Source organism: Notolabrus celidotus, unplaced genomic scaffold, assembly GCF_009762535.1.
Source record: "Notolabrus celidotus isolate fNotCel1 unplaced genomic scaffold, fNotCel1.pri scaffold_151_arrow_ctg1, whole genome shotgun sequence".
NCBI lineage: Eukaryota > Metazoa > Chordata > Actinopteri > Labriformes > Labridae > Notolabrus > Notolabrus celidotus.
In genome coordinates, this window is record NW_023260025.1 from 86,098 (window position 1) to 112,759 (window position 26,662).

General features: G+C 39.9%; 3 protein-coding genes across 3 annotated transcripts in view; all 3 read right to left on the reverse strand.

Moving 5' to 3' along the window:
- LOC117808787 (septin-1-like) overlaps window positions 1-26,662 on the reverse strand; it is a 47,936-nt gene that overhangs the window by 7,896 nt on the left and 13,378 nt on the right. The window lies entirely within an intron of this gene.
- Window positions 8,720-9,521, reverse strand: LOC117808793. The gene has a single exon (XM_034678454.1). It carries the CDS (start codon window positions 9,507-9,509, stop codon window positions 8,751-8,753), a length of 759 nt encoding a protein of 252 aa, XP_034534345.1. The 5' UTR covers window positions 9,510-9,521; the 3' UTR covers window positions 8,720-8,750.
- Window positions 9,495-13,635, reverse strand: LOC117808792 (septin-1-like). Its single transcript, XM_034678453.1, has 2 exons — window positions 13,594-13,635; window positions 9,495-10,573 (listed from the first exon to the last, which is right to left on the reverse strand). The coding sequence occupies exons 1-2, from the start codon at window positions 13,599-13,601 to the stop codon at window positions 9,517-9,519; spliced, it is 1,065 nt and encodes a 354-aa protein (XP_034534344.1). The 5' UTR covers window positions 13,602-13,635; the 3' UTR covers window positions 9,495-9,516.

Sequence of the window (26,662 nt, forward strand, 5' to 3'; positions counted from 1 at the left end):
ACTTACAACATCCAGCTTTAAGAGTCTAAAGCAGGGGCGTCAGATCGGGGGCCACATACAGCCCAAGTTGATCTGAAGTGGGCCGGACCAATAAAATCATAAAATAATAACCTAAAGAAAAGTCTGTAAATGTTCACATTTAATGAACTATATTTCCTACAAAAGCAGCCGTTGTATTTTTCGTCATGATGAGTCTCATAGTCGGGCCATATAGTATTCTTTAAGCCCTGAAACCTGCTGGGAACACACCGATACACAGGACACATTCACCTGACAGTGAAATGATAAACAGATAGATTATAATAATGAAGAAGCCCAGGGATGTCAACAACTAATTGAGTATGGATTAATTGATTGTTAAGAACTTACTCGAGCACTTATATTTTGTTTGGATATTCTCTCCTGTGGATCAAACATCATGTGGTCTCATATTTGGTTCAGCTCTCAGGGAGGTGTTTGAAGTTTAAAGCATGTTTCAGAATCAGCTGACTGAAGGTGTTGCTCACAGTGGAGACACTCAGCTGGTTGCGCTCCCAGCTGACACCTGACCGCGTTCACATGATTATTTTACTCAATAAGAACGAGTAGACAGAAAACTGGACTCTGTGAGTCTGAAATCTGTTTCTGTTCAGTTCCCTTGTTGAAGTCTGAGCCTTCACTTTTATGACTGTGTGTCTGCAGAGATTATGAGCCTGCTCCACACGGTGATATTCAGCACATTAACATTTTGGAGCTTCAGTATGATCCGTGGCTTTTGAATACCGTCAGTTATATACATTGTGTCGTGAAGTAAATTTTGATGTAGGGAAAAACACACTTGGCATTGTTTTTGACATGGAAAACATTTACGTTTTTTTAAAATGATCAATCGATAATTGATCGATAACATTTCCAAAGATCGATCGCGGAAAATACTTGAAATTTACATCCCTAGAAGAAGGTACACTTGACTATTGTGAACCCCTCAGCTCCAGCGTGAACAGTTTGCGTTCTGGACAGTGTTGTATGCAGAGGTGTAGTGCTGGTAGTGACGGAGCGCACCTGTGACACATGCACAGCTCCTGCTGTGACAAGTTTACATATACAGAAACTTTAGTTCTAATTGGATCATGAGGTGCTCTAAAAAGTCTTTATGCATTTTAACCGGATTCTGCAAACAGCAAGTATTCTGTTTCCTCACTTTGAGGAAAAAAAGTCCTGGAGCGCCGTTCAGGTGCGCTCCATCAGCACTATGATTTTATGCAATCCCAGAGGACAAATTTGAAATAGTAGTTACTTGTATTGAAAAATTGCAGTTGAGGTCTAAATTTGTAGAGTTCACTTTGCAGGAGGTTGGATTGGAGCCTCTGGCAGGCCGGTTACAGCGCGCAGGTTTTTTTTTTGACGCCCCTGGTCTAAGGGTTAAGCTTCCTGCTCCCACAGAAAACCTTTCAGTCTCTAATGAAGCCCAGTCTGTAGCTCATTCAGCTATGTAGTCCAAACATTTCAGGCAACAACATTTTCAGCAGAGTCATCTCTGCAGAAATTTAATTTGTCTAGTATAATTTAAAATATAATTCCTAAAGTGTTATAACATCAGCAGTCTGGTCACTATTGATCAATAAATGTTTTATCAAAGCAGAGCTGAACATTCAAAAAGTTATGATTAAACTTTATTCCTGATCTCAGTGTTTCATTAGTCATTATTCCAGATGTTCTTACCTGATGTTCAGCACTTGGAGCCAGAAAGCTCTCTGATGTTCAGCACTTGGAGTCAGGAAGCTCTCTGATGTTCAGCACTTGGAGTCAGGTAGCTCTCTGATGATCAGCACTTGGAGTCAGGAAGCTCTCTGATGTTCAGCACTTGGAGTCAGGTAGCTCTCTGATGTTCAGCACTTGGAGTCAGGAAGCTCTCTGATGTTCAGCACTTGGAGTCAGGTAGCTCTCTGATGTTCAGCACTTGGAGTCAGGAAGCTCTCTGATGATCAGCACTCGGAGTCAGGAAGCTCTCTGATGTTCAGCACTCGGAGTCAGGAAGCTCTCTGATGATCAGCACTTGGTGTCAGGTAGCTCTCTGATGTTCAGCACTCGGAGTCAGGAAGCTCTCTGATGATCAGCACTCGGAGTCAGGAAGCTCTCTGATGTTCAGCACTTGGAGTCAGGAAGCTCTCTGATGATCAGGGAAGAGAGAGCAGAGTTTATATGAGCAGAGGGTGGACGCCCTGAGGTCACATGATTTCACAGAAACAGTCTCAGAGACAGACTTCATGACCAAATGAGGACATAAATGTGACTTATGGTTATCAATCTGATTCATATGATAGCTGTAATGATTTATGTGATCTTATCTAAGAGAACTTTACTCTCTGCCTTGACTTTCTGTTTCACTGACGGTTATAAATCACGCCATTTCTCTGAAACCATGTGAGCGCAAAACCCCCAAAAGTTTCTCTACAAAAGACACAAAGGCATCTCTCAGGAGGAAAGAAGATCTGGATGACCACCACAGACTGCAGAGTCTCTGTAGAAGGTAAAGCCGGTTACTTTAGCTGTTTGTGTGAAGAGCCTCTTTGTTTCTAGCCCTTCTGAGACTCATCCAGGTGCACTCTGGGAAATAAAAAGGAGTAGTGCTCTTGCTCTTGAACTCTAATATTAGAGGAGGTTAAGCCCTAATCAAAACCCTCAGCCTAGTTGTGACTTGCTTTTCAGAACATCCACTTTAAAAATAAATGAATCAATAAATAAATTCTACCTGCACATCCTTGAGCTTGTGTATCTCCAGCAGTGCCTTCGTGATGGTCCGAGGGGTACTTGAGGAAACTTACTGAAGAAATGAAATATTATGGTTGTTACTTTGCCTCAGGCCCATCCAGGTGAGGATAAACCCAGTGTAGCATGTAGATGATGCAACGACCAGTACAGGGTCCCCCCTGGTAGGTAAATTGTAGGGGATCCTGTGCCCGGCTGAATAGAGACCTGAAGTGGAAGACCACCACTCATCTTTAGCTACAAGTTAAAAAGACCACTGGGAGAGTGATACTGTATGTTGCAATGGAGATTTGCATTTAATCAATACGCTCCAAATATAAGACAATCGTCCTTTTGTTCAGATATATTTAGAGGGAAAAAAACATCTTATATTGAAACTACTGTGGTATTTACTAATTTACAACAAGACAACGTGTCCAATGTCCATTGTCTTCTTTAATTGTACCAGTACATTTTTTTATTGATGTCTTAGTAACCGTCTGTTATATTTTTATGATTGTTCTGTGACCATTCAGAAACAAGAGATGTTAACTGTTAAGCCATTAAGTAAAATAAAACTGATCCTTACCCCCCATATCAAGGAGCACATCATGAACACTGCCATTGTGAGTTTATATTTAACCACAAGCAAAAGGTTTCAGTTTCAAAGTTAGTCAGTCTGTTCTAATCTTTATCCATGTGTGATGTTTTATTGATATCAGTTGTATAAGACTGTAAAAGCTGACTGGATCGTAAATGAAGGATCATTGGACGCACAGAAAGTAGTCCACAGGTTGTTCCAGCAGCACAGGGGTTATTATTCTCTTGTATAGATTTACAGTTGACCTCAACATTATTCAACCCCAAATGTAAATTAGGTTTATTTGCAAAATTTGAAAACTTTCAGCTGTTTGCAAAATCAAATCAAACAAGAGCATTTTAACAGCTCGACACAACTACTGTCTGCTAGTGTTTCTCAAATTTCAACAAAAAATGCCACTTCTGTTACTAATGTAGTCTCAAAATTATTCAACCCCTTATTACAATTGCTTATAAGAGGACTCATTTGCAAATCAGATGTCGTCTCAATCACGCCTGATGCAATTTATCAGGGGCTTCATTAATTACATCAGGTATAGTTGAGATAGAACACTTTAAATAGAGCTTTGTTGATGGTGACGTTTGACTGCATGTTGTCAATAGAACTGTCCCAAAAGTACAGAGAAGAGATCATTGCTTTGCAAGAACAAGGAAACAGGTACAAAATTACATCACAGAGACTCATTTTTGCTAGAGATGCAGGTAAAAGCACAGTTTGCAAGTTGAAAGTTAAAAGAACAAATACTACACTACCAAAGAGGAAGCTATCAACTGCTGCCACCAGATTCCTGAGGAGGCTGGAGGTCAGAAACCCTCAGGTGACTGCTGAAGACCTGCAGGAGGACTTGGTGGCAGCAGGCACTAAGGTTTCAGTCTGCACAATAAGGTGCAAACTAAACCCTGAAGGTCTCCATGGTCCAACTCTAAGATGCACACCATAACTGAGCCACAAGCAGAAGAAGTCTGCTCACATATGCTCAACACAACGGAAGCCCTAAAAGGACATGATAAAATACATTTCATGTTCTCTGTTTTCTCAAGGTAACGAGTTAATTAGGGCCCTAGCACTGTAGGTGCAAGGATCTAACTGTATCTGCGATAATTTTTTCTAGCTCTTTGAGGGTCTATTTGAGGGTCTAAACATGCTCAAAAAGTCCTGGATTTTTGCATGAGGGTCAGGCCTGGTGAATAAAATTGATATTTTCTGGGTGTTCAATGTAGGCGGGGCAGATTTACAAAGTGGTGCCCCCTGGAGTCAGTTAGGAGACCACCTTTTTGAGAGACTTCCATCCAGAAAGATGTGCTTTGGTACACATAATTATCTTCCTGAGCCCTATAAAATAATCTATTAATGTCCTGGGAAATGCCGACAGGAAGGGAGATACAGTATTTTAGACAAAGTGGCAGAAATCTGTGCTTTTTGGGCCATTTCCAGGAGTTGTTTGAGTGAAAACCCGTCCAAGGGGCCTTATCTGAAAATCGCTGTTACAGCTTGAAGAGACATAAATGATGAAAAGTTATCACAAAAAAAAAAAAGGATTTCGTTTATGGGGGTGGCTCTCAAAGTCCTAAGTAGTTTCTTTCCACCCCAGGTCTCATTTATAAATGTTGCTCAGGCACAAAACAGGGCCTGAAACTGGTGTACACCACTAGTCAAGTTTGTGATTTATAAAAACAAACTTGACGGTAAAATATGTGAACCTGTAAGCAAACTCTGACCCATGCACACACTCATTTTAGAGGCAGGGGAAATTGGCGACGCAGGCGGTGAGCGGGAGAACTGAAGTCAGATTATATTTTAATGCCTTTTATACATTTCATTTCATTGAATAACAACATATTAACAGACCAGATCACCATCATCACTTAAACCAGTATATTCTATGTGAGTGTGTGAGCCGTTTCTAATAAGCTGTCATTAAAAGATAAAAGCGTGTCTTAAAGTTCATCAAATATTTAATCAGCTTTGTCTCACCGTCACATTTCTCCAAAGTGTAAAGGAACAAAACACGCCGTATCCTAACGTGTTCATCAGGAGGTAAAACCAAAGTAACATCAGAAGACGTAAATCAGCCGCGGAGCAGTGACAGTCATGTTTTCAATGATTCTGACTCTGTACAGAGTCACTGAGTGTAGTTATACTTTAATACAGACTGCTGTACAGAGTCACTGAGTGTAGTTATACTTTAATACAGACTGCTGTACAGAGTCACTGAGTGTAGTTATACTTTAATACAGACTGCTGTGCAGAGTCACTGAGTGTAGTTATACTGTAATACAGACTGCTGTACAGAGTCACTGAGTGTAGTTATACTTTAATACAGACTGCTGTACAGAGTCACTGAGTGTAGTTATACTTTAATACAGACTGCTGTACAGAGTCACTGAGTGTAGTTATACTTTAATAAAGACTGCTGTACAGAGTCACTGAGTGTAGTTATACTTTAATACAGACTGCTGTACAGAGTCACTGAGTGTAGTTATACTTTAATAAAGACTGCTGTACAGAGTCACTGAGTGTAGTTATACTTTAATACAGACTGCTGTACAGAGTCACTGAGTGTAGTTATACTTTAATAAAGACTGCTGTACAGAGTCACTGAGTGTAGTTATACTTTAATAAAGACTGCTGTACAGAGTCACTGAGTGTAGTTATACTTTAATAAAGACTGCTGTACAGAGTCACTGAGTGTAGTTATACTTTAATACAGACTGCTGTACAGAGTCACTGAGTGTAGTTATACTTTAATAAAGACTGCTGTACAGAGTCACTGAGTGTAGTTAGACTTTAATACAGACTGCTGTACAGAGTCACTGAGTGCAGTTATACTTTAATACAGACTGCTGTACAGAGTCACTGAGTGTAGTTATACTTTAATACAGACTGCTGTACAGAGTCACTGAGTGTAGTTATACTTTAATAAAGACTGCTGTACAGAGTCCCTGAGTGTAGTTATACTTTAATAAAGACTGCTGTACAGAGTCACTGAGTGTAGTTATACTTTAATACAGACTGCTGTACAGAGCACACAGAGCGCAAAGACACCGACTGCCTCACACACTGATCACATCTTCATCACCTGCTCGTGTTTACTGTGTTTATGAGAAAAGTGAGTGAGTAAGCCCCCCTTGAGTCTTTCCCTCTCTCTCCTCTCTCTGCCTGTCTCTCACTTTAACTCTTCCTGTCCCATTAAAGTTACTAACCATAGACCTTTCTGGAGTCCCTGAGCTCCCTTGTCTCGTAGGTTCCTCTGGATCTCTGCTGCTGTGGACGTGGTCCAGACTCCAGCTGCTACAACTACTACTATCCGTCTCCCCACTATCATCTCTCTCTCTCTTCATCTCCCTCTATCCCTCTCTCCAACACGGTCTCAGCAGATGTGTGTCTAACATGAGTCTGGTCCTGCTGGAGGTTTCTGCCTGTTAAAGGAAGTTTGTCCTTGCCACTGTAACTTGCTAAATGCTGCAAAGTGCTCTGCTCATGGTGGATTAAGATGAGATCAGACTGAGTCCTGTCTGGAAGAGGGGACTGGATCTGATCCGGTCTTGATGTTGGGTCTTTGTTAATAATAGAACATAGAGGACGGTCTAGACCGGCTCTGTTTGGAGTCTGAGGAGAACATTTGTTGTGATTTGGTGATTTATAAATAAAGTTTGATTGATTGAAAAGCATGTGTTTTTCATTAACAGGTAAATTCCTGACAGGATGTTAAATCTAGACTTCAGTCAGTTTAATAACTGGTCCGGTTCCTTTCACAGAGGTCAAAGGTGAACATTTGTTCACTCTGTTATAAAAGCTGTAAGCTAAAGTTATAATAATATAACAGTTCTGTTACAGGTATGAAGGTGTGTACAAGGGTTCAGGTTTCCATCAGTTCAGTGTAGTCAGGAGTGCAGTGTTAGCGCCCTCTGTTGATGACAGCAGAAACCATCATCATCACTTCCTGCTCTTCATCACGCTGCGTGTAAACATCAGCTCTAAAGGTGGTGAGTGTTTTTCCACATCGAGTCCATGTTGAACTTTGAGATCAGAATAAACTGAAGCTGAGACTGAATCTATCACAGATATTTAATGAATCAGGTGAATCAATCACAGATATTTAATGAATCAGGTGAATCTATCACAGATATTTAATGAATCAGGTGAATCAATAACAGATATTTAATGAATCAGGTGAATCTATCACAGATATTTAATGAATCAGGTGAATCAATAACAGATATTTAATGAATCAGGTGAATCAATCACAGATATTTAATGACTCAGGTGAATCAATCACAGATATTTAATGACTCAGATGAATCACTAACAGGTTTAAATCATCATCAAATGAAGACAAACTGATTTCATCAATCACACATTTGATTATTGATTCCCTGTTTAACTAATCAGGTTCCATTAACTATGAAAAACACACAATATGCTGCAATCACTACAAATATGACATTTAAAGAATAAAGTAAAACATGGATACATGGCATTCACAGGATTAAACAGGAATGGAATAGAACACATATATAATCACCTTTTATATGTTTTGTTTTTAAATCTATTGCTGATTTTATTTGCATCAGCTTTTTTTATTTTCTTTGCAAGAAATGTGCACCTTTTATATTGTGCCACCAAGAAAATTAGGAATGCTATTTTATTATTATTCTTTTTTTAAATTCTTTTTATATGTATTTTTTTTCTTTTTTCTTTTTGTTGGTTTTGTATAACATATATAATTTTTCAACTTGTGTTGAACAAAAAAATACTGAAAAAAATGCAATAAAAAGTTGAATGACAAAACAATATATTGTGCCACCAACGATGAACATGTGATTAAAACAAGAAATCAGATCCTGTGAACCTGAGACGATGTTAAACTAAATGTTCTATCGTCTTTGAATTATTACAGACTGGTTTCTTCATCAAACAGAACAACAGATTTAAAGAGTGAACATATGATTCAGATAGAACAGAATATTTCTACTTTCCAATGAACATGTGACAAACTGAAGAGTTTCTGACTCCTCCTCCACATCATTTAAAATAAACCACAGACTGAAACAACAATAAATCATTGAACTCACACAGAGGATCTGAAGACAGAGACACGGACGTCTGTCCAACTGAAGGACGGTTTGTGTTGCTGCTGTCTGTAACATCTAACACCAGAGGACGTGATACGAGTTTATACAGTTAATCACTGGTTAAAGAAATAGAAGAACAAAGGTTAAGAATAAACAGCTGCAGTCATCACGATCATCAGCAGGCACTGTTCCAGGAGGAAGACCACATTCAGGTCTTTATGCAGGAAAACAACATAAATCAGGCCCAACAGCTCTGGACTGAAACTTCTTCAATGATCCTTAAACTTCTGTATCAGCAGGTTCACCTTTTTCATCCACAGGTGTCTGCTCTCAATCATCTTGTTCACTTATTTTTTCCATCCTAAAAGTGATTTACCAGCTGTCACCATTCTGCCGACCATGTACCCCATTCCTTTTTTTTTTCCTTCATCCACTCGTCTCTTCATCTCCTCCAGTTTCTGGACCTTCTCTGTGTCTCCTCTCTCCTTCATCTTCTGAATCAGGTAGTCCAGGTGGACCAGAGTGGACAGGGAGTCTGCATTCAGAGCGATCTGCTCCAGCTTTTCAACATGCTGGAAGGCCGTGTCCAACCACTGATCTTTGTCTTTCTGAAGCTCTTTCATACGTTTCTCCAGATCAACCAGGAGGCCGAACGTCTCCTCACAGTCTGCTTTACTTCTTTCATACTTCTCTTCTACATCTCCCTGGGTTGTTTTCACCTTCTCAAGATCTGCCAAACGGGCTCTTGTCTTCTCACAGTCTGCTTTTTTCTTTTCGTATTTCTCTTTCAGTTCCTGAAGGGTCTTCTTAACTTTCTTGGTCTTGGTCACGTACTTCTTCTGCTCTTTCACGTGGTCAGACGCAGGACATTTCTTAGTACAAACAGTGCAGTTGCCTTTTTTCATGACCTCACAGCCTTCGGGAGACCAGGCCACTGTACATTTAGGGTAGTGACAGTTCTCCTGACAGACTTTACAGCAGACAGCTCCTTCATAAAACCCCAACCCCCACGTCCCTCCTTTGATAGATTCTTTAACTTTGTATGGCTCATCCACTTCCACAGTGAAGTCCTCGTTGCTCTTCATCTCTTCTTCATGTTTCTTCATCTCTTCCTTAGTCTGCTGGATCTCTGTCTGGTGTTTTTTTTTTAGCTGTATCAAAATCTTCTTCGTTCCTCTTCATCTGTTCTTCTTGTTTCTTCAGAGCTTCCTGAATCTGTTGAGCTTCTCTCTGCTTTAGTTCGATCAGCTGGACTCGGTCTTGCAGGTTCTGGATGCAGGCCGTCAGTCTGATGCGTTCATTCAACACTTCAACAGTTTTTACCAGGCTCTGAGCATCACGCTTTAGAAGGAACTCAGTGAATTCTTCCATTTGGCCGTTTGTGAAGTCCCATGCACATTTTAAAACAAACTTATTTTCCTTTGTTCTCTCTTTGCCATGGTGATTATTGAACATAAAATGAACGGGCTGATTATCTTCATCTTTGGCACACTTGATGTGTGCAGCCTCAAGAGCTTGCAGAACATTTGTGGGTGTCATCATGTCTGAGTGTGTGATGAGGGAGATGATGTTGTTCTCCATGTCTTTTCCAAACAGAGACACCACCGAATCAAAGATGTACATCAAACGGTCGCTGAGTCGATTCTCAGTAGATTTCATCACCAGACAAATGACATTCATCTCACGGACTCCATCCTTTGAGCGGAACACGTCCAACATTCTCTGACTGATCCTGTCATCTTCCTCAGCTCCTCTGGTGTCTCCGTATCCAGGAGTGTCGATGATGGTCAGAGAGTAGGGCAGGGTTTTACCTTCAAAACCAAAGATCTCGTACACGATCACGTCTGAGGTCTGACTTACACTCTGACTTTCTTTCTGAGGTCCCCCTTGGGCAGTATTTTTCTCCTCTTCAATGATCTGAAACATGATGTTGTCCTCCCACTTCACCCCCATGGCGTAGTTCACCAGAGCGTTGATCAGAGTAGATTTTCCTGTTCCAGTTTCACCAACAAGTAAGATGGTTCTGTTGGTCTTCTTTGGATCTCTTTTACCCAGAGTCAGTTTTTTAAGAGTTCCTATGTCCTCTTTCTTTGGCAGCAGCTGGTAGACATCAGGAGAGCCTGAACGTATCAGACGTTTGGGGGTGTTGTCGTATTTTGATGAGATGCTCCTATAAAAGAGTGAAAGCAGAACACAGAATCAGACGTTGTTTACCTGTATTTATATTCCTGTGTTTACCTGTATTTATATTCCTCTGTGTTTACCTGTATTTATATTCCTCTGTGTTTACCTGTATTTATATTCCTGTGTGTTTACCTGTATTTATATTCCTGTGTTTACCTGTATTTATATTCCTGTGTTTACCTGTATTTATATTCCTCTGTGTTTACCTGTATTTATATTCCTGTGTTTACCTGTATTTATATTCCTGTGTTTACCTGTATTTATATTCCTCTGTGTTTACCTGTATTTATATTCCTCTGTGTTTACCTGTATTTATATTCCTCTGTGTTTACCTGTATTTATATTCCTGTGTTTACCTGTATTTATATTCCTCTGTGTTTAACTATATTTATATTCCTCTGTGTTTACCTGTATTTATATTCCTGTGTTACCTGTATTTATATTCCTGTGTTTACCTGTATTTATATTCCTCTGTGTTTACCTGTATTTATATTCCTGTGTTTACCTGTATTTATATTCTTCTGTGTTTACCTGTATTTATATTCCTGTGTTTACCTGTATGTATATTCCCCTGTGTTTGCCTGTATTTATATTCCTGTGTTTACCTGTATTTATATTCCTGTGTTTACCTGTATTTATATTCCAGTGTTTACCTGTATTTATATTCCTGTGTTTACCTGTATTTATATTCCTCTGTGTTTACCTGTATTTATATTCCTGTGTTTACCTGTATTTATATTCCTCTGTGTTTACCTGTATTTATATTCCTCTGTGTTTACCTGTATTTATATTCCTGTGTGTTTACCTGTATTTATATTCCTGTGTTTACCTGTATTTATATTCCTGTGTTTACCTGTATTTATATTCCTCTGTGTTTACCTGTATTTATATTCCTGTGTTTACCTGTATTTATATTCCTCTGTTTACCTGTATTTATATTCCTCTGTGTTTACCTGTATTTATATTCCTGTGTTTACCTGTATTTATATTCCTGTGTTTACCTGTATTTATATTCCTCTGTGTTTACCTGTATTTATATTCCTCTGTGTTTACCTGTATTTATATTCCTCTGTGTTTACCTGTATTTATATTCCTCTGTGTTTACCTGTATTTATATTCCTGTGTTTACCTGTATTTATATTCCTCTGTGTTTAACTATATTTATATTCCTCTGTGTTTACCTGTATTTATATTCCTGTGTTTACCTGTATTTATATTCCTGTGTTTACCTGTATTTATATTCCTCTGTGTTTACCTGTATTTATATTCCTGTGTTTACCTGTATTTATATTCCTCTGTGTTTACCTGTATTTATATTCCTGTGTTTACCTGTATGTATATTCCCCTGTGTTTGCCTGTATTTATATTCCTGTGTTTACCTGTATTTATATTCCTGTGTTTACCTGTATTTATATTCCAGTGTTTACCTGTATTTATATTCCTGTGTTTACCTGTATTTATATTCCTCTGTGTTTACCTGTATTTATATTCCTGTGTTTACCTGTATGTATATTCCTCTGTGTTTACCTGTATTTATATTCCTGTGTTTACCTGTATGTATATTCCCCTGTGTTTGCCTGTATTTATATTCCTGTGTTTACCTGTATTTATATTCCTGTGTTTACCTGTATTTATATTCCTCTGTGTTTACCTGTATTTATATTCCTCTGTGTTTACCTGTATTTATATTCCTCTGTGTTTACCTGTATTTATATTCCTGTGTTTACCTGTATTTATATTCCTGTGTTTACCTGTATTTATATTCCTGTGTTTACCTGAATTTATATTCCTGTGTTTACCTGTATTTATATTCCTGTGTTTACCTGAATTTATATTCCTGTGTTTACCTGTATTTATATTCCTGTGTTTACCTGTATTTATATTCCTGTGTTTACCTGTATTTATATTCCTGTGTTTACCTGTATTTATATTCCTGTGTTTACCTGAATTTATATTCCTGTGTTACCTGTATTTATATTCCTCTGTGTTTACCTGTATTTATATTCCTCTGTGTTTACCTGTATTTATATTCCTCTGTGTTTACCTGTATTTATATTCCTGTGTTTACCTGTATTTATATTCCTCTGTGTTTACCTGTATTTATATTCTTCTGTGTTTACCTGTATTTATATTCCTCTGTGTTTACCTGTATTTATATTCCTCTGTGTTTGCCTGTATTTATATTCATGTGTTTACCTGTATTTATATTCCTGTGTTTACCTGAATTTATATTCCTGTGTTTACCTGTATTTATATTCCTCTGTGTTTACCTGTATTTATATTCCTCTGTGTTTACCTGTATTTATATTCCTCTGTGTTTACCTGTATTTATATTCCTCTGTGTTTACCTGTATTTATATTCCTCTGTGTTTACCTGTATTTATATTCTTCTGTGTTTACCTGTATTTATATTCCTGTGTTTACCTGTATTTATATTCCTCTGTGTTTACCTGTATTTATATTCCTCTGTGTTTACCTGTATTTATATTCCTCTGTGTTTACCTGTATTTATATTCCTCTGTGTTTACCTGTATTTATATTCCTGTGTTTACCTGTATTTATATTCCTCTGTGTTTACCTGTATTTATATTCCTCTGTGTTTACCTGTATTTATATTCCTGTGTTTACCTGTATTTATATTCCTGTGTTTACCTGTATTTATATTCCTCTGTGTTTACCTGTATTTATATTCCTGTGTTTACCTGTATTTATATTCCTCTGTGTTTACATGTATTTATATTCCTGTGTTTACCTGTATTTATATTCCTCTGTGTTAATCTGTGTTCAGTGAGAACCATTCCTTGTTGTCTGATGTTGTCTGATATCTCTGTAGACTCTTATTCAGCATTAAAAGGAAAATTACACTTAAAATGTTGTTTTGTAAATTCATTATAAACCTTTTAATAAAATGATATTGACATGGTATTCATGGTATCTGTATGCAGGATGTTTCCTGACCTGTGTACGGGACATGACTGTAAACTCATCTGTTGTAACATTACTCACGTTGCCATGGTGATGTCTTTATGGGAGCCGGCGGATGGAGCAGATGATCAGTTCTCTGGGTAAAAAAACAAACAGTTGGTGACCTCCTTATTCAGTCAGCTTCTTTGCTAATATTAGATGTTATTAATTACAGTGTTATACCAGAAATCATCAGAGGGTAAGAAACAGCAATGTAGTCCACAAACATTTCCTGTCCTGTTATTCTCACTTCACACCTTTATTTTTGTCAGTTCTTTCCTCTGACTTCACTTATCAATCATTCAGTAATTTATCTTTGGACATCCATTCTGCTAGTTAAAACACATTTTGCATAGAAAAGTTTTATGATGTAAATAAATAGGAATAATCTCTGAATCCTCCATAAACTCATTCTAATCCAGCATACTATCAACTCATGTTTAGCACCAGTTCATCCGTCTGACAGTAAAAAGAGGCTTTCAGTACTTCTGCGTCTCAAACTACTTACAACATCCAGCTTTAAGAGTCTAAAGCAGGGGCGTCAGATCGGGGGCCACATACAGCCCAAGTTGATCTGAAGTGGGCCGGACCAATAAAATCATAAAATAATAACCTAAAGAAAAGTCTGTAAATGTTCACATTTAATGAACTATATTTCCTACAAAAGCAGCCGTTGTATTTTTCGTCATGATGAGTCTCATAGTCGGGCCATATAGTATTCTTTAAGCCCTGAAACCTGCTGGGAACACACCGATACACAGGACACATTCACCTGACAGTGAAATGATAAACAGATAGATTATAATAATGAAGAAGCCCAGGGATGTCAACAACTAATTGAGTATGGATTAATTGATTGTTAAGAACTTACTCGAGCACTTATATTTTGTTTGGATATTCTCTCCTGTGGATCAAACATCATGTGGTCTCATATTTGGTTCAGCTCTCAGGGAGGTGTTTGAAGTTTAAAGCATGTTTCAGAATCAGCTGACTGAAGGTGTTGCTCACAGTGGAGACGCTCAGCTGGTTGCGCTCCCAGCTGACACCTGACCGCGTTCACATGATTATTTTACTCAATAAGAACGAGTAGACAGAAAACTGGACTCTGTGAGTCTGAAATCTGTTTCTGTTCAGTTCCCTTGTTGAAGTCTGAGCCTTCACTTTTATGACTGTATGTCTGCAGAGATTATGAGCCTGCTCCACACGGTGATATTCAGCACATTAACATTTTGGAGCTTCAGTATGATCCGTGGCTTTTGAATACCGTCAGTTATATACATTGTGTCGTGAAGTAAATTTTGATGTAGGGAAAAACACACTTGGCATTGTTTTTGACATGGAAAACATTTACGTTTTTTTAAAATGATCAATCGATAATTGATCGATAACATTTCCAAAGATCGATCGCGGAAAATACTTGAAATTTACATCCCTAGAAGAAGGTACACTTGACTATTGTGAACCCCTCAGCTCCAGCGTGAACAGTTTGCGTTCTGGACAGTGTTGTATGCAGAGGTGTAGTGCTGGTAGTGACGGAGCGCACCTGTGACACATGCACAGCTCCTGCTGTGACAAGTTTACATATACAGAAACTTTAGTTCTAATTGGATCATGAGGTGCTCTAAAAAGTCTTTATGCATTTTAACCGGATTCTGCAAACAGCAAGTATTCTGTTTCCTCACTTTGAGGAAAAAAAGTCCTGGAGCGCCGTTCAGGTGCGCTCCATCAGCACTATGATTTTATGCAATCCCAGAGGACAAATTTGAAATAGTAGTTACTTGTATTGAAAAATTGCAGTTGAGGTCTAAATTTGTAGAGTTCACTTTGCAGGAGGTTGGATTGGAGCCTCTGGCAGGCCGGTTACAGCGCGCAGGGTTTTTTTTTTGACGCCCCTGGTCTAAGGGTTAAGCTTCCTGCTCCCACAGAAAACCTTTCAGTCTCTAATGAAGCCCAGTCTGTAGCTCATTCAGCTATGTAGTCCAAACATTTCAGGCAACAACATTTTCAGCAGTCATCTCTGCAGAAATTTAATTTGTCTAGTATAATTTAAAATATAATTCCTAAAGTGTTATAACATCAGCAGTCTGGTCACTATTGATCAATAAATGTTTTATCAAAGCAGAGCTGAACATTCAAAAAGTTATGATTAAACTTTATTCCTGATCTCAGTGTTTCATTAGTCATTATTCCAGATGTTCTTACCTGATGTTCAGCACTTGGAGCCAGAAAGCTCTCTGATGTTCAGCACTTGGAGTCAGGAAGCTCTCTGATGTTCAGCACTTGGAGTCAGGTAGCTCTCTGATGATCAGCACTTGGAGTCAGGTAGCTCTCTGATGTTCAGCACTTGGAGTCAGGTAGCTCTCTGATGATCAGCACTTGGAGTCAGGTAGCTCTCTGATGTTCAGCACTTGGAGTCAGGTAGCTCTCTGATGTTCAGCACTTGGAGTCAGGAAGCTCTCTGATGTTCAGCACTTGGAGTCAGGTAGCTCTCTGATGATCAGCACTTGGAGTCAGGAAGCTCTCTGATGTTCAGCACTTGGAGTCAGGTAGCTCTCTGATGATCAGCACTTGGAGTCAGGTAGCTCTCTGATGTTCAGCACTTGGAGTCAGGTAGCTCTCTGATGATCAGCACTTGGAGTCAGGAAGCTCTCTGATGTTCAGCACTTGGAGTCAGGTAGCTCTCTGATGATCAGCACTTGGAGTCAGGTAGCTCTCTGATGTTCAGCACTCGGAGTCAGGAAGCTCTCTGATGTTCAGCACTCGGAGTCAGGAAGCTCTCTGATGATCAGCACTTGGTGTCAGGTAGCTCTCTGATGCTCAGCACTCGGAGTCAGGAAGCTCTCTGATGATCAGGGAAGAGAGAGCAGAGTTTATATGAGCAGAGGGTGGACGCCCTGAGGTCACATGATTTCACAGAAACAGTCTCAGAGACAGACTTCATGACCAAATGAGGACATAAATGTGACTTATGGTTATCAATCTGATTCATATGATAGCTGTAATGATTTATGTGATCTTATCTCAGAGAACTTTACTCTCTGCCTTGACTTTCTGTTTCACTGACGGTTATAAATCACGCCATTTCTCTGAAACCATGTGAGCGCAAAACCCCAAAAGTTTCTCTACAAAAGACACAAAGGCATCTCTCAGGAGGAAAGAAGATCTGGATGACCACCACAGACTGCAGAGTCTCTGTAGAAGGTAAAGCCGGTTACTTTAGCTGTTTGTGTGAAGAGCCTCTTTGTTTCTAGCCCTTCTGAGACTCATCCAGGTGCACTCTGGGAAATAAAAAGGAGTAGTGCTCTTGCTCTTGAACTCTAATATTAGAGGAGGTCCTAATCCAAACCCTCAGCCTAGTTGTGACTTGCTTTTCAGAACATCCACTTTAAAAATAAATGAATCAATAAATAAATTCTACCTGCACATCCTTGAGCTTGTGTATCTCCAGCAGTGCCTTCGTGATGGTCCGAGGGGTACTTGAGGAAACTTACTGAAGAAATGAAATATTATGGTTGTTACTTTGCCTCAGGCCCATCCAGGTGAGGATAAACCCAGTGTAGCATGTAGATGATGCAACGACCAGTACAGGGTCCCCCCTGGTAGGTAAATTGTAGGGGATCCTGTGCCCGGCTGAATAGAGACCTGAAGTGGAAGACCACCACTCATCTTTAGCTACAAGTTAAAAAGACCACTGGGAGAGTGATACTGTATGTTGCAATGGAGATTTGCATTTAATCAATACGCTCCAAATATAAGACAATCGTCCTTTTGTTCAGATATATTTAGAGGGAAAAAAACATCTTATATTGAAACTACTGTGGTATTTACTAATTTACAACAAGACAACGTGTCCAATGTCCATTGTCTTCTTTAATTGTACCAGTACATTTTTTATTGATGTCTTAGTAACCGTCTGTTATATTTTTATGATTGTTCTGTGACCATTCAGAAACAAGAGATGTTAACTGTTAAGCCATTAAGTAAAATAAAACTGATCCTTACCCCCCATATCAAGGAGCACATCATGAACACTGCCATTGTGAGTTTATATTTAACCACAAGCAAAAGGTTTCAGTTTCAAAGTTAGTCAGTCTGTTCTAATCTTTATCCATGTGTGATGTTTTATTGATATCAGTTGTATAAGACTGTAAAAGCTGACTGGATCGTAGATGAAGGATCATTGGACGCACAGAAAGTAGTCCACAGGTTGTTCCAGCAGCACAGGTGTTATTATTCTCTTGTATAGATTTACAGTTGACCTCAACATTATTCAACCCCAAATGTAAATTAGGTTTATTTGCAAAATTTGAAAACTTTCAGCTGTTTGCAAAATCAAATCAAACAAGAGCATTTTAACAGCTCGACACAACTACTGTCTGCTAGTGTTTCTCAAATTTCAACAAAAAATGCCACTTCTGTTACTAATGTAGTCTCAAAATTATTCAACCCCTTATTACAATTGCTTATAAGAGGACTCATTTGCAAATCAGATGTCGTCTCAATCACGCCTGATGCAATTTATCAGGGGCTTCATTAATTACATCAGGTATAGTTGAGATAGAACACTTTAAATAGAGCTTTGTTGATGGTGACGTTTGACTGCATGTTGTCAATAGAACTGTCCCAAAAGTACAGAGAAGAGATCATTGCTTTGCAAGAACAAGGAAACAGGTACAAAATTACATCACAGAGACTCATTTTTGCTAGAGATGCAGGTAAAAGCACAGTTTGCAAGTTGAAAGTTAAAAGAACAAATACTACACTACCAAAAGAGGAAGCTATCAACTGCTGCCACCAGATTCCTGAGGAGGCAGGAGGTCAGAAACCCTCAGGTGACTGCTGAAGACCTGCAGGAGGACTTGGTGGCAGCAGGCACTAAGGTTTCAGTCTGCACAATAAGGTGCAAACTAAACCCTGAAGGTCTCCATGGTCCAACTCTAAGATGCACACCATAACTGAGCCACAAGCAGAAGAAGTCTGCTCACATATGCTCAACACAACGGAAGCCCTAAAAGGACATGATAAAATACATTTCATGTTCTCTGTTTTCTCAAGGTAACGAGTTAATTAGGGCCCTAGCACTGTAGGTGCAAGGATCTAACTGTATCTGCGATAATTTTTCTAGCTCTTTGAGGGTCTATTTGAGGGTCTAAACATGCTCAAAAAGTCCTGGATTTTTGCATGAGGGTCAGGCCTGGTGAATAAAATTGATATTTTCTGGGTGTTCAATGTAGGCGGGGCAGATTTACAAAGTGGTGCCCCCTGGAGTCAGTTAGGAGACCACCTTTTTGAGAGACTTCCATCCAGAAAGATGTGCTTTGGTACACATAATTATCTTCCTGAGCCCTATAAAATAATCTATTAATGTCCTGGGAAATGCCGACAGGAAGGGAGATACAGTATTTTAGACAAAGTGGCAGAAATCTGTGCTTTTTGGGCCATTTCCAGGAGTTGTTTGAGTGAAAACCCGTCCAAGGGGCCTTATCTGAAAATCGCTGTTACAGCTTGAAGAGACATAAATGATGAAAAGTTATCACAAAAAAAAAGGATTTCGTTTATGGGGGTGGCTCTCAAAGTCCTAAGTAGTTTCTTTCCACCCCAGGTCTCATTTATAAATGTTGCTCAGGCACAAAACAGGGCCTGAAACTGGTGTACACCACTAGTCAAGTTTGTGATTTATAAAAACAAACTTGACGGTAAAATATGTGAACCTGTAAGCAAACTCTGACCCATGCACACACTCATTTTAGAGGCAGGGGAAATTGGCGACGCAGGCGGTGAGAGGGAGAACTGAAGTCAGATTATATTTTAATGCCTTTTATACATTTCATTTCATTGAATAACAACATATTAACAGACCCGAGTCACCATCATCACTTAAACCAGTATATTCTATGTGAGTGTGTGAGCCGTTTCTAATAAGCTGTCATTAAAAGATAAAAGCGTGTCTTAAAGTTCATCAAATATTTAATCAGCTTTGTCTCACCGTCACATTTCTCCAAAGTGTAAAGGAACAAAACACGCCGTATCCTAACGTGTTCATCAGGAGGTAAAACCAAAGTAACATCAGAAGACGTAAATCAGCCGCGGAGCAGTGACAGTCATGTTTTCAATGATTCTGACTCTGTGCAGAGTCACTGAGTGTAGTTATACTTTAATACAGACTGCTGTACAGAGTCACTGCGTGTAGTTATACTTTAATAAAGACTGCTGTGCAGAGTCACTGCGTGTAGTTATACTTTAATAAAGACTGCTGTACAGAGTCACTGCGTGTAGTTATACTTTAATAAAGACTGCTGTACAGAGTCACTGAGTGTAGTTATACTTTAATACAGACTGCTGTACAGAGTCACTGAGTGTAGTTATACTTTAATACAGACTGCTGTACAGAGTCACTGAGTGTAGTTATACTTTAATACAGACTGCTGTACAGTCACTGCGTGTAGTTATACTTTAATAAAGACTGCTGTGCAGAGTCACTGAGTGTAGTTATACTTTAATAAAGACTGCTGTACAGAGTCACTGCGTGTAGTTATACTTTAATACAGACTGCTGTACAGAGTCACTGCGTGTAGTTATACTTTAATAAAGACTGCTGTACAGAGTCACTGCGTGTAGTTATACTTTAATACAGACTGCTGTACAGAGTCACTGAGTGTAGTTATACTTTAATAAAGACTGCTGTACAGAGTCACTGAGTGTAGTTATACTTTAATAAAGACTGCTGTACAGAGTCACTGAGTGTAGTTATACTTTAATACAGACTGCTGTACAGAGTCACTGAGTGTAGTTATACTTTAATAAAGACTGCTGTACAGTCACTGAGTGTAGTTATACTTTAATACAGACTGCTGTGCAGAGTCACTGAGTGTAGTTATACTTTAATAAAGACTGCTGTACAGAGTCACTGAGTGTAGTTATACTTTAATAAAGACTGCTGTACAGAGTCACTGAGTGTAGTTATACTTTAATAAAGACTGCTGTACAGTCACTGAGTGTAGTTATACTTTAATAAAGACTGCTGTACAGTCACTGAGTGTAGTTATACTTTAATAAAGACTGCTGTGCAGAGTCACTGAGTGCAGTTATACTTTAATACAGACTGCTGTACAGAGTCACTGAGTGTAGTTATACTTTAATACAGACTGCTGTACAGAGTCACTGAGTGTAGTTATACTGTAATACAGACTGCTGTACAGAGTCACTGAGTGTAGTTATACTGTAATACAGACTGCTGTACAGAGTCACTGAGTGTAGTTATACTTTAATACAGACTGCTGTACGGAGCACACAGAGCGCAAAGACACCGACTGCCTCACACACTGATCACATCTTCATCACCTGCTCGTGTTTACTGTGTTTATGAAAAAAGTGTGAGTAAGCCCCCTTTGAGTCTTTCCCTCTCTCTCCTCTCTCTGCCTGTCTCTCACTTTAACTCTTCCTGTCCCATTAAAGTTACTAACCATAGACCTTTCTGGAGTCCCTGAGCCCTCTTGTCTCGTAGGTTCCTCTGGATCTCTGCTGCTGTGGATGTGCCAGACTCCAGCTGCTACAACTACTACTATCCGTCTCCCCACTATCATCTCTCTCTCTCTTCATCTCCCTCTATCCCTCTCTCCAACACGGTCTCAGCAGATGTGTGTCTAACATGAGTCTGGTCCTGCTGGAGGTTTCTGCCTGTTAAAGGAAGTTTGTCCTTGCCACTGTAACTTGCTAAATGCTGCAAAGTGCTCTGCTCATGGTGGATTAAGATGAGATCAGACTGAGTCCTGTCTGGAAGATGGGACTGGATCTGATCCGGTCTTGATGTTGGGTCTTTGTTAATAATAGAACATAGAGTCCGGTCTAGACCGGCTCTGTTTGGAGTCTGAGGAGAACATTTGTTGTGATTTGGTGATTTATAAATAAAGATTGATTGATTGATAAAGCATGTGTTTTTCATTAACAGGTAAATTCCTGACAGGATGTTAAATCTAGACTTCATTCAGTTTAATAACTGGTCCGGTTCCTTTCACAGAGGTCAAAGGTGAACATTTGTTCACTCTGTTATAAAAGCTGTAAGCTAAAGTTATAATAATATAACAGTTCTGTTACAGGTATGAAGGTGTGTTCAAGTGTTCAGGTTTCCATCAGTTCAGTGTAGTCAGGAGTGCAGTGTTAGCGCCCTCTGTTGATGACAGCAGAAACCATCATCATCACTTCCTGCTCTTCATCACGCTGCGTGTAAACATCAGCTCTAAAGGTGGTGAGTGTTTTTCCACATCGAGTCCATGTTGAACTTTGAGATCAGAATAAACTGAAGCTGAGACTGAATCAATCACAGATATTTAATGAATCAGGTGAATCAATCACAGATATTTAATGAATCAGATGAATCAATAACAGATATTTAATGAATCAGGTGAATCAATCACAGATATTTAATGAACCAGATGAATCAATAACAGATATTTAATGAATCAGGTGAATCAATCACAGATATTTAATGAATCAGGTGAATCAATCACAGATATTTAATGAATCAGATGAATCAATAACAGATATTTAATGAATCAGGTGAATCAATAACAGATATTTAATGAATCAGGTGAATCAATCACAGATATTTAATTAATCAGATGAATCAATCACAGATATTTAATGACTCAGGTGAATCAATCACAGATATTTAATGAATCAGCAGAATCACTAAATCATTTAAAATCATGATCAAATGAAGACAAACTGAATTCATCAATCACACATTTGATTATTGATTCCCTGTTTAACTAATCAGGTTCCATTAACTATGAAAAACACACAATATGCTGCAATCACTACAAATATGACATTTAAAGAATAAAGTAAAACATACATGGATACATGGCATTCACAGGATTAAACAGGAATGGAATAGAACACATATATAATCACCTTTTATATGTTTTGGTTTTAAATCTATTGTTGATTTTATTTTTATCAGCTTTTTTTTTTTTCTTTGCAAGAAATGTGCACCTTTTATATTGTGCCACCAAGAAAATTAGGAATGCTATTTTATTATTATTCTTTTTTTTTATTCTTTTTATATGTATTTTTTTTCTTTTTTCTTTTTGTTGGTTTTGTATAACATATATAATTTTTCAACTTGTGTTGAACAAAGAAATACTGAAAAAAATGCAATAAAAAGTTGAATGACAAAACAATATATTGTGCCACCAACGATGAACATGTGATTAAAACAAGAACTCAGATCCTGTGAACCTGAGACGATGTTAAACTAAATGTTATATCGTCTTTGAATTATTACAGACTGGTTTCTTCATCAAACAGAACAACAGATTTAAAGAGTGAACATATGATTCAGATAGAACAGAATATTTCTACTTTCTAATGAACATGTGACAAACTGAAGAGTTTCTGACTCCTCCTCCACATCATTTAAAATAAACCACAGACTGAAACAACAATAAATCATTGAACTCACACAGAGGATCTGAAGACAGAGACACGGACGTCTGTCCAACTGAAGGACGGTTTGTGTTGCTGCTGTCTGTAACATCTAACACCAGAGGACGTGATACGAGTTTACACAGTTAATCACTAATAATAATAAATTTTATTTGAAGGCGCCTTTCTCGGCACTCAAGGACACCGCACAGATAGAAATATATATATACACGAATTCACATTAAAGGAAACAAAATCAGAGTCAGAAATGAAAACAATATAAACTAACAAGGGGTAAGAAAAAAATAGAAACAATAACAAAATGACAGAGCAGTTGGAGTCAGACGGAGTAAGCGGTTTTGAACAGATATGTTTTGAGTTGTGATTTGAAATGGGGGAAAGAATCTGTGTTTCTGAGTTGAGCATGAGTTCCAGAGACGGGGAGCAGAGCGGCTGAATGCTCGGCTCCCCATAGTGGTGAGACGGGCGGAGGGGACAGACAGGTGTATGGAGGAAGAGGATCTGAGGGAGCGGGAGGGAGTGGGAACATGGAGGAGGTCAGACAGATATGGGGGGGCGAGGTTGTGGATGGTCTTGAATGTCAACAGAAGGACTTTGAACTGAATACGGAACTGAACAGGGAGCCAGTGGAGCTGTTGGAGGACAGGAGTGATGTGATGGATGGAGGGGGTTCGGGTAATGATACGGGCAGCTGAATTCTGGACCAGTTGGAGTTTATGGAGGGATTTGTGAGGGAGGCCGAAGAGGAGAGAGTTGCAGTAGTCCAGACGGGAAGTGACAAGGCTGTGGACAAGGATGGCGGCAGTGTGGGGGGTGAGGGAGGGGCGGAGACGATTGATGTTACGAAGATGGAAGTAGGCAGTCCGGGTGATGTTATTGATGTGTGATTGAAAGGATAATGTGCTGTCAAGGATGACACCCAGACTCTTAACCTGGGGGGAGGGTGAGACTGAGGAGTTATCAATGGTGAGGGAGAAACTGTTGGATTTGGATAGAGTGGATTTAGTGCCAATGAGGAGAACCTCGGTTTTATTGCTGTTTAATGTAAGGAAATTTAGGGTGAACCAGGTTTTTATTTCAGAGATGCAATCAGTGAGGGAGGTGGGCGGGAGAGTGGACGAGGGGTTAGTGGTGAGGTAGAGCTGGGTGTCATCTGCGTAACAGTGGAAGTGAATGTTGAATTTGCGGAAGATATTACCGAGGGGAAGGAGGTAGATGATGAAGAGGAGGGGCCCCAGGACAGAGCCCTGGGGCACCCCTGTAGTGACGGAGGAAGGAGTGGATTTAAAGGACTTGAGCTGAGTGAACTGTGTGCGGCCAGAGAGGTAAGATGTGAACCAGTCTAACGGAGTGTGGGTGATACCAATGGAGGATAGCCGGGTGAGGAGGGTGGTGTCAGATGGTATCGAAGGCTGCACTTAGGTCGAGGAGGATGAGGATGGTGAGGAGTCCAGAATCAGCTGCCACAAGGAGGTCGTTAGTGATTTTAAGGAGTGCTGTTTCAGTGCTATGGAGTGGGCGGAAACCGGACTGGAACTGTTCATACAGGTTATTGTGGGTTAGGTGGGAGTGGAGTTGGGAGGCAACTGTTTTTTCCAGGATTTTGGAGATGAAGGGTAGATTGGAGATAGGACGGAAGTTGTTGAAGTTGGAGGGGTCGGTGCCAGTTTTTTTCAGGATTGGGGTAAAAGAAATAGAAGAACAAAGGTTAAGAATAAACAGCTGCAGTCATCACGATCATCAGCAGGCACTGTTTCAGGAGGAAGACCACATTCAATGACTGACGATGGCATCATGTTCCTGAGTGGATCAGATGTTTGGAGGTGTTGTAGTCGTGTATTGATGACATGCTCCTATAAAAGAGTAAAAGCAGAATACATAATCAGATGTTGTTTACCTGTATTTATATTCCTCTTATGATAGGCAGCACCTTTAGTTCAGGTGCTGCTCTTGAATTAAGCTCCCTCTGGCCCTCTCTACCCCTCCCTCCTCTAATCAGGCACCTTATAAAAGGTAGCTGGAGCCTTCTGTAGGCATATGCTGCTGCTGCTGCTGCCACTGCCGCCACCGCCGCTACGCCACTGCTGCCGCTACGCCGCTGCCGCCGCCACTGCTGCTGCTGCTGCCGCTGTGTGAAGCTCTGCCCTGTTGAGATCTCCTTAGTAGTCCTACACTTAGCTCCAGCTCCAAGGTAGGGTGGCTGGTAGAGTGATTTTATGGTAACAGTAATGGTTTTAGGTATGGTTTTAATGGCAGTGTCTATTTCTCTTTGCAGGTATAGACCGTCTGCTGTTTTGCCCCCCCTTTCATTTTGGTCGTTTTGTTTCTTGACTGTTTCATTAGTTTTGCATTTAGTCCCTAGTTAGTTTCCTAGTTTGATATTGTTTGTTTTGTTAGTAGTTGCTTTACTTTAGATTGTTTAACTAGTTTCCTTAGTTTCCTTCTGCTCTCCAATTAGTGATTTAGTTTATTTACCAACTGGGTTTGCTTATTGTTTTCTTGTTATTTAATTATTTTGTTCCTTTCAGAAGTTGAGTCCATTAGTTCGGGAGGCTAGGCACCCTGGGTGAGGGCCCTCCACCTGTTGCATGCGAGTTTGACACTGGGTCACGGTAGGCTGCACTGAATTGTAGTGATGATTGTGGTGTGTGTGTGCTGTGCTTCACCAAGGTGAGTATGTGGTAGCATCCCCTGCACTTTCCTCTGTGTAGTCTGCCTCCCTTCTGGTGGCCTCAGCCGGCATTCAGTTGATCTTGTTTCTTGGATTTCTTGTTTAGTTTGATTTGGTTGATTAGTTTATGTTGGGGTTCAGTGTAGTTTTTAATAATATTTTTAACTTTTGTATTAGGCCTATTTTAAATATTGTTAGAATAAGATTAATTGTTTAATTGTATAACTTTTTCCGTTCTCAGGTAAATTATCAAGTTTCGCCATTCTTTCCTTTTGAGTTAATAAACTTTGAACTTATTTTGACACCCTGCCTCTGCCTTCATCAGCACTTACCTGTGTGACCTTGTTTAAATAAGATCAAGTTGCTCTATAGTTCCTGGGGCGCAGGTCCCCAGGTGGCATTGCCGGTTATCACTTATGTTTACACCTTAGCTACAAGCCCGCCCTGCCACACTATGTTCACCTGTATTTATATTCCTCTGTGTTTACCTGTATTTATATTCCTGTGTTTACCTGTATTTATATTCCTCTTATGGTAGGCAGCACCTTCGGATGTTGCTCTTGAATGAAGCTCCCTCTGTCAATCTCCACCCCTCAATCGTCTAATCAGCCGCCTTATAAAATTGAACTTGAGCCTTCTGTGGGCCTGCTGTGGCTCCTGCTGCTGCTGCTGTGGCTGCTGCTGCTGCTGCTGTTGCTGTGGCAGCAATGGCTGCCGCGTCAGATGCACCTGCTGCCATGGCTGTTGCAGTGGCTCTTGCCGCTGCTGCTGCTCCAGCTGCTGCAGCGGCTCTCGCCGCTCCCGCCGCCGCTGCTGCAGCGGCTCTCGCCGCTCCCGCCGCCGCTGCTGCTGCCGCCGCTCCTGCTGCCGCTGCTCCTGCTGCCGCTGCTCCTGCTGCTGCTGCCGTTGTCGCAGCGGCTCTGGCCACTGCATCCGCCGCGGCTCTTGCTGCCGCTGCCGCCGCCGCCGCCGCTGCAGCTCCTGCTGCTGCCG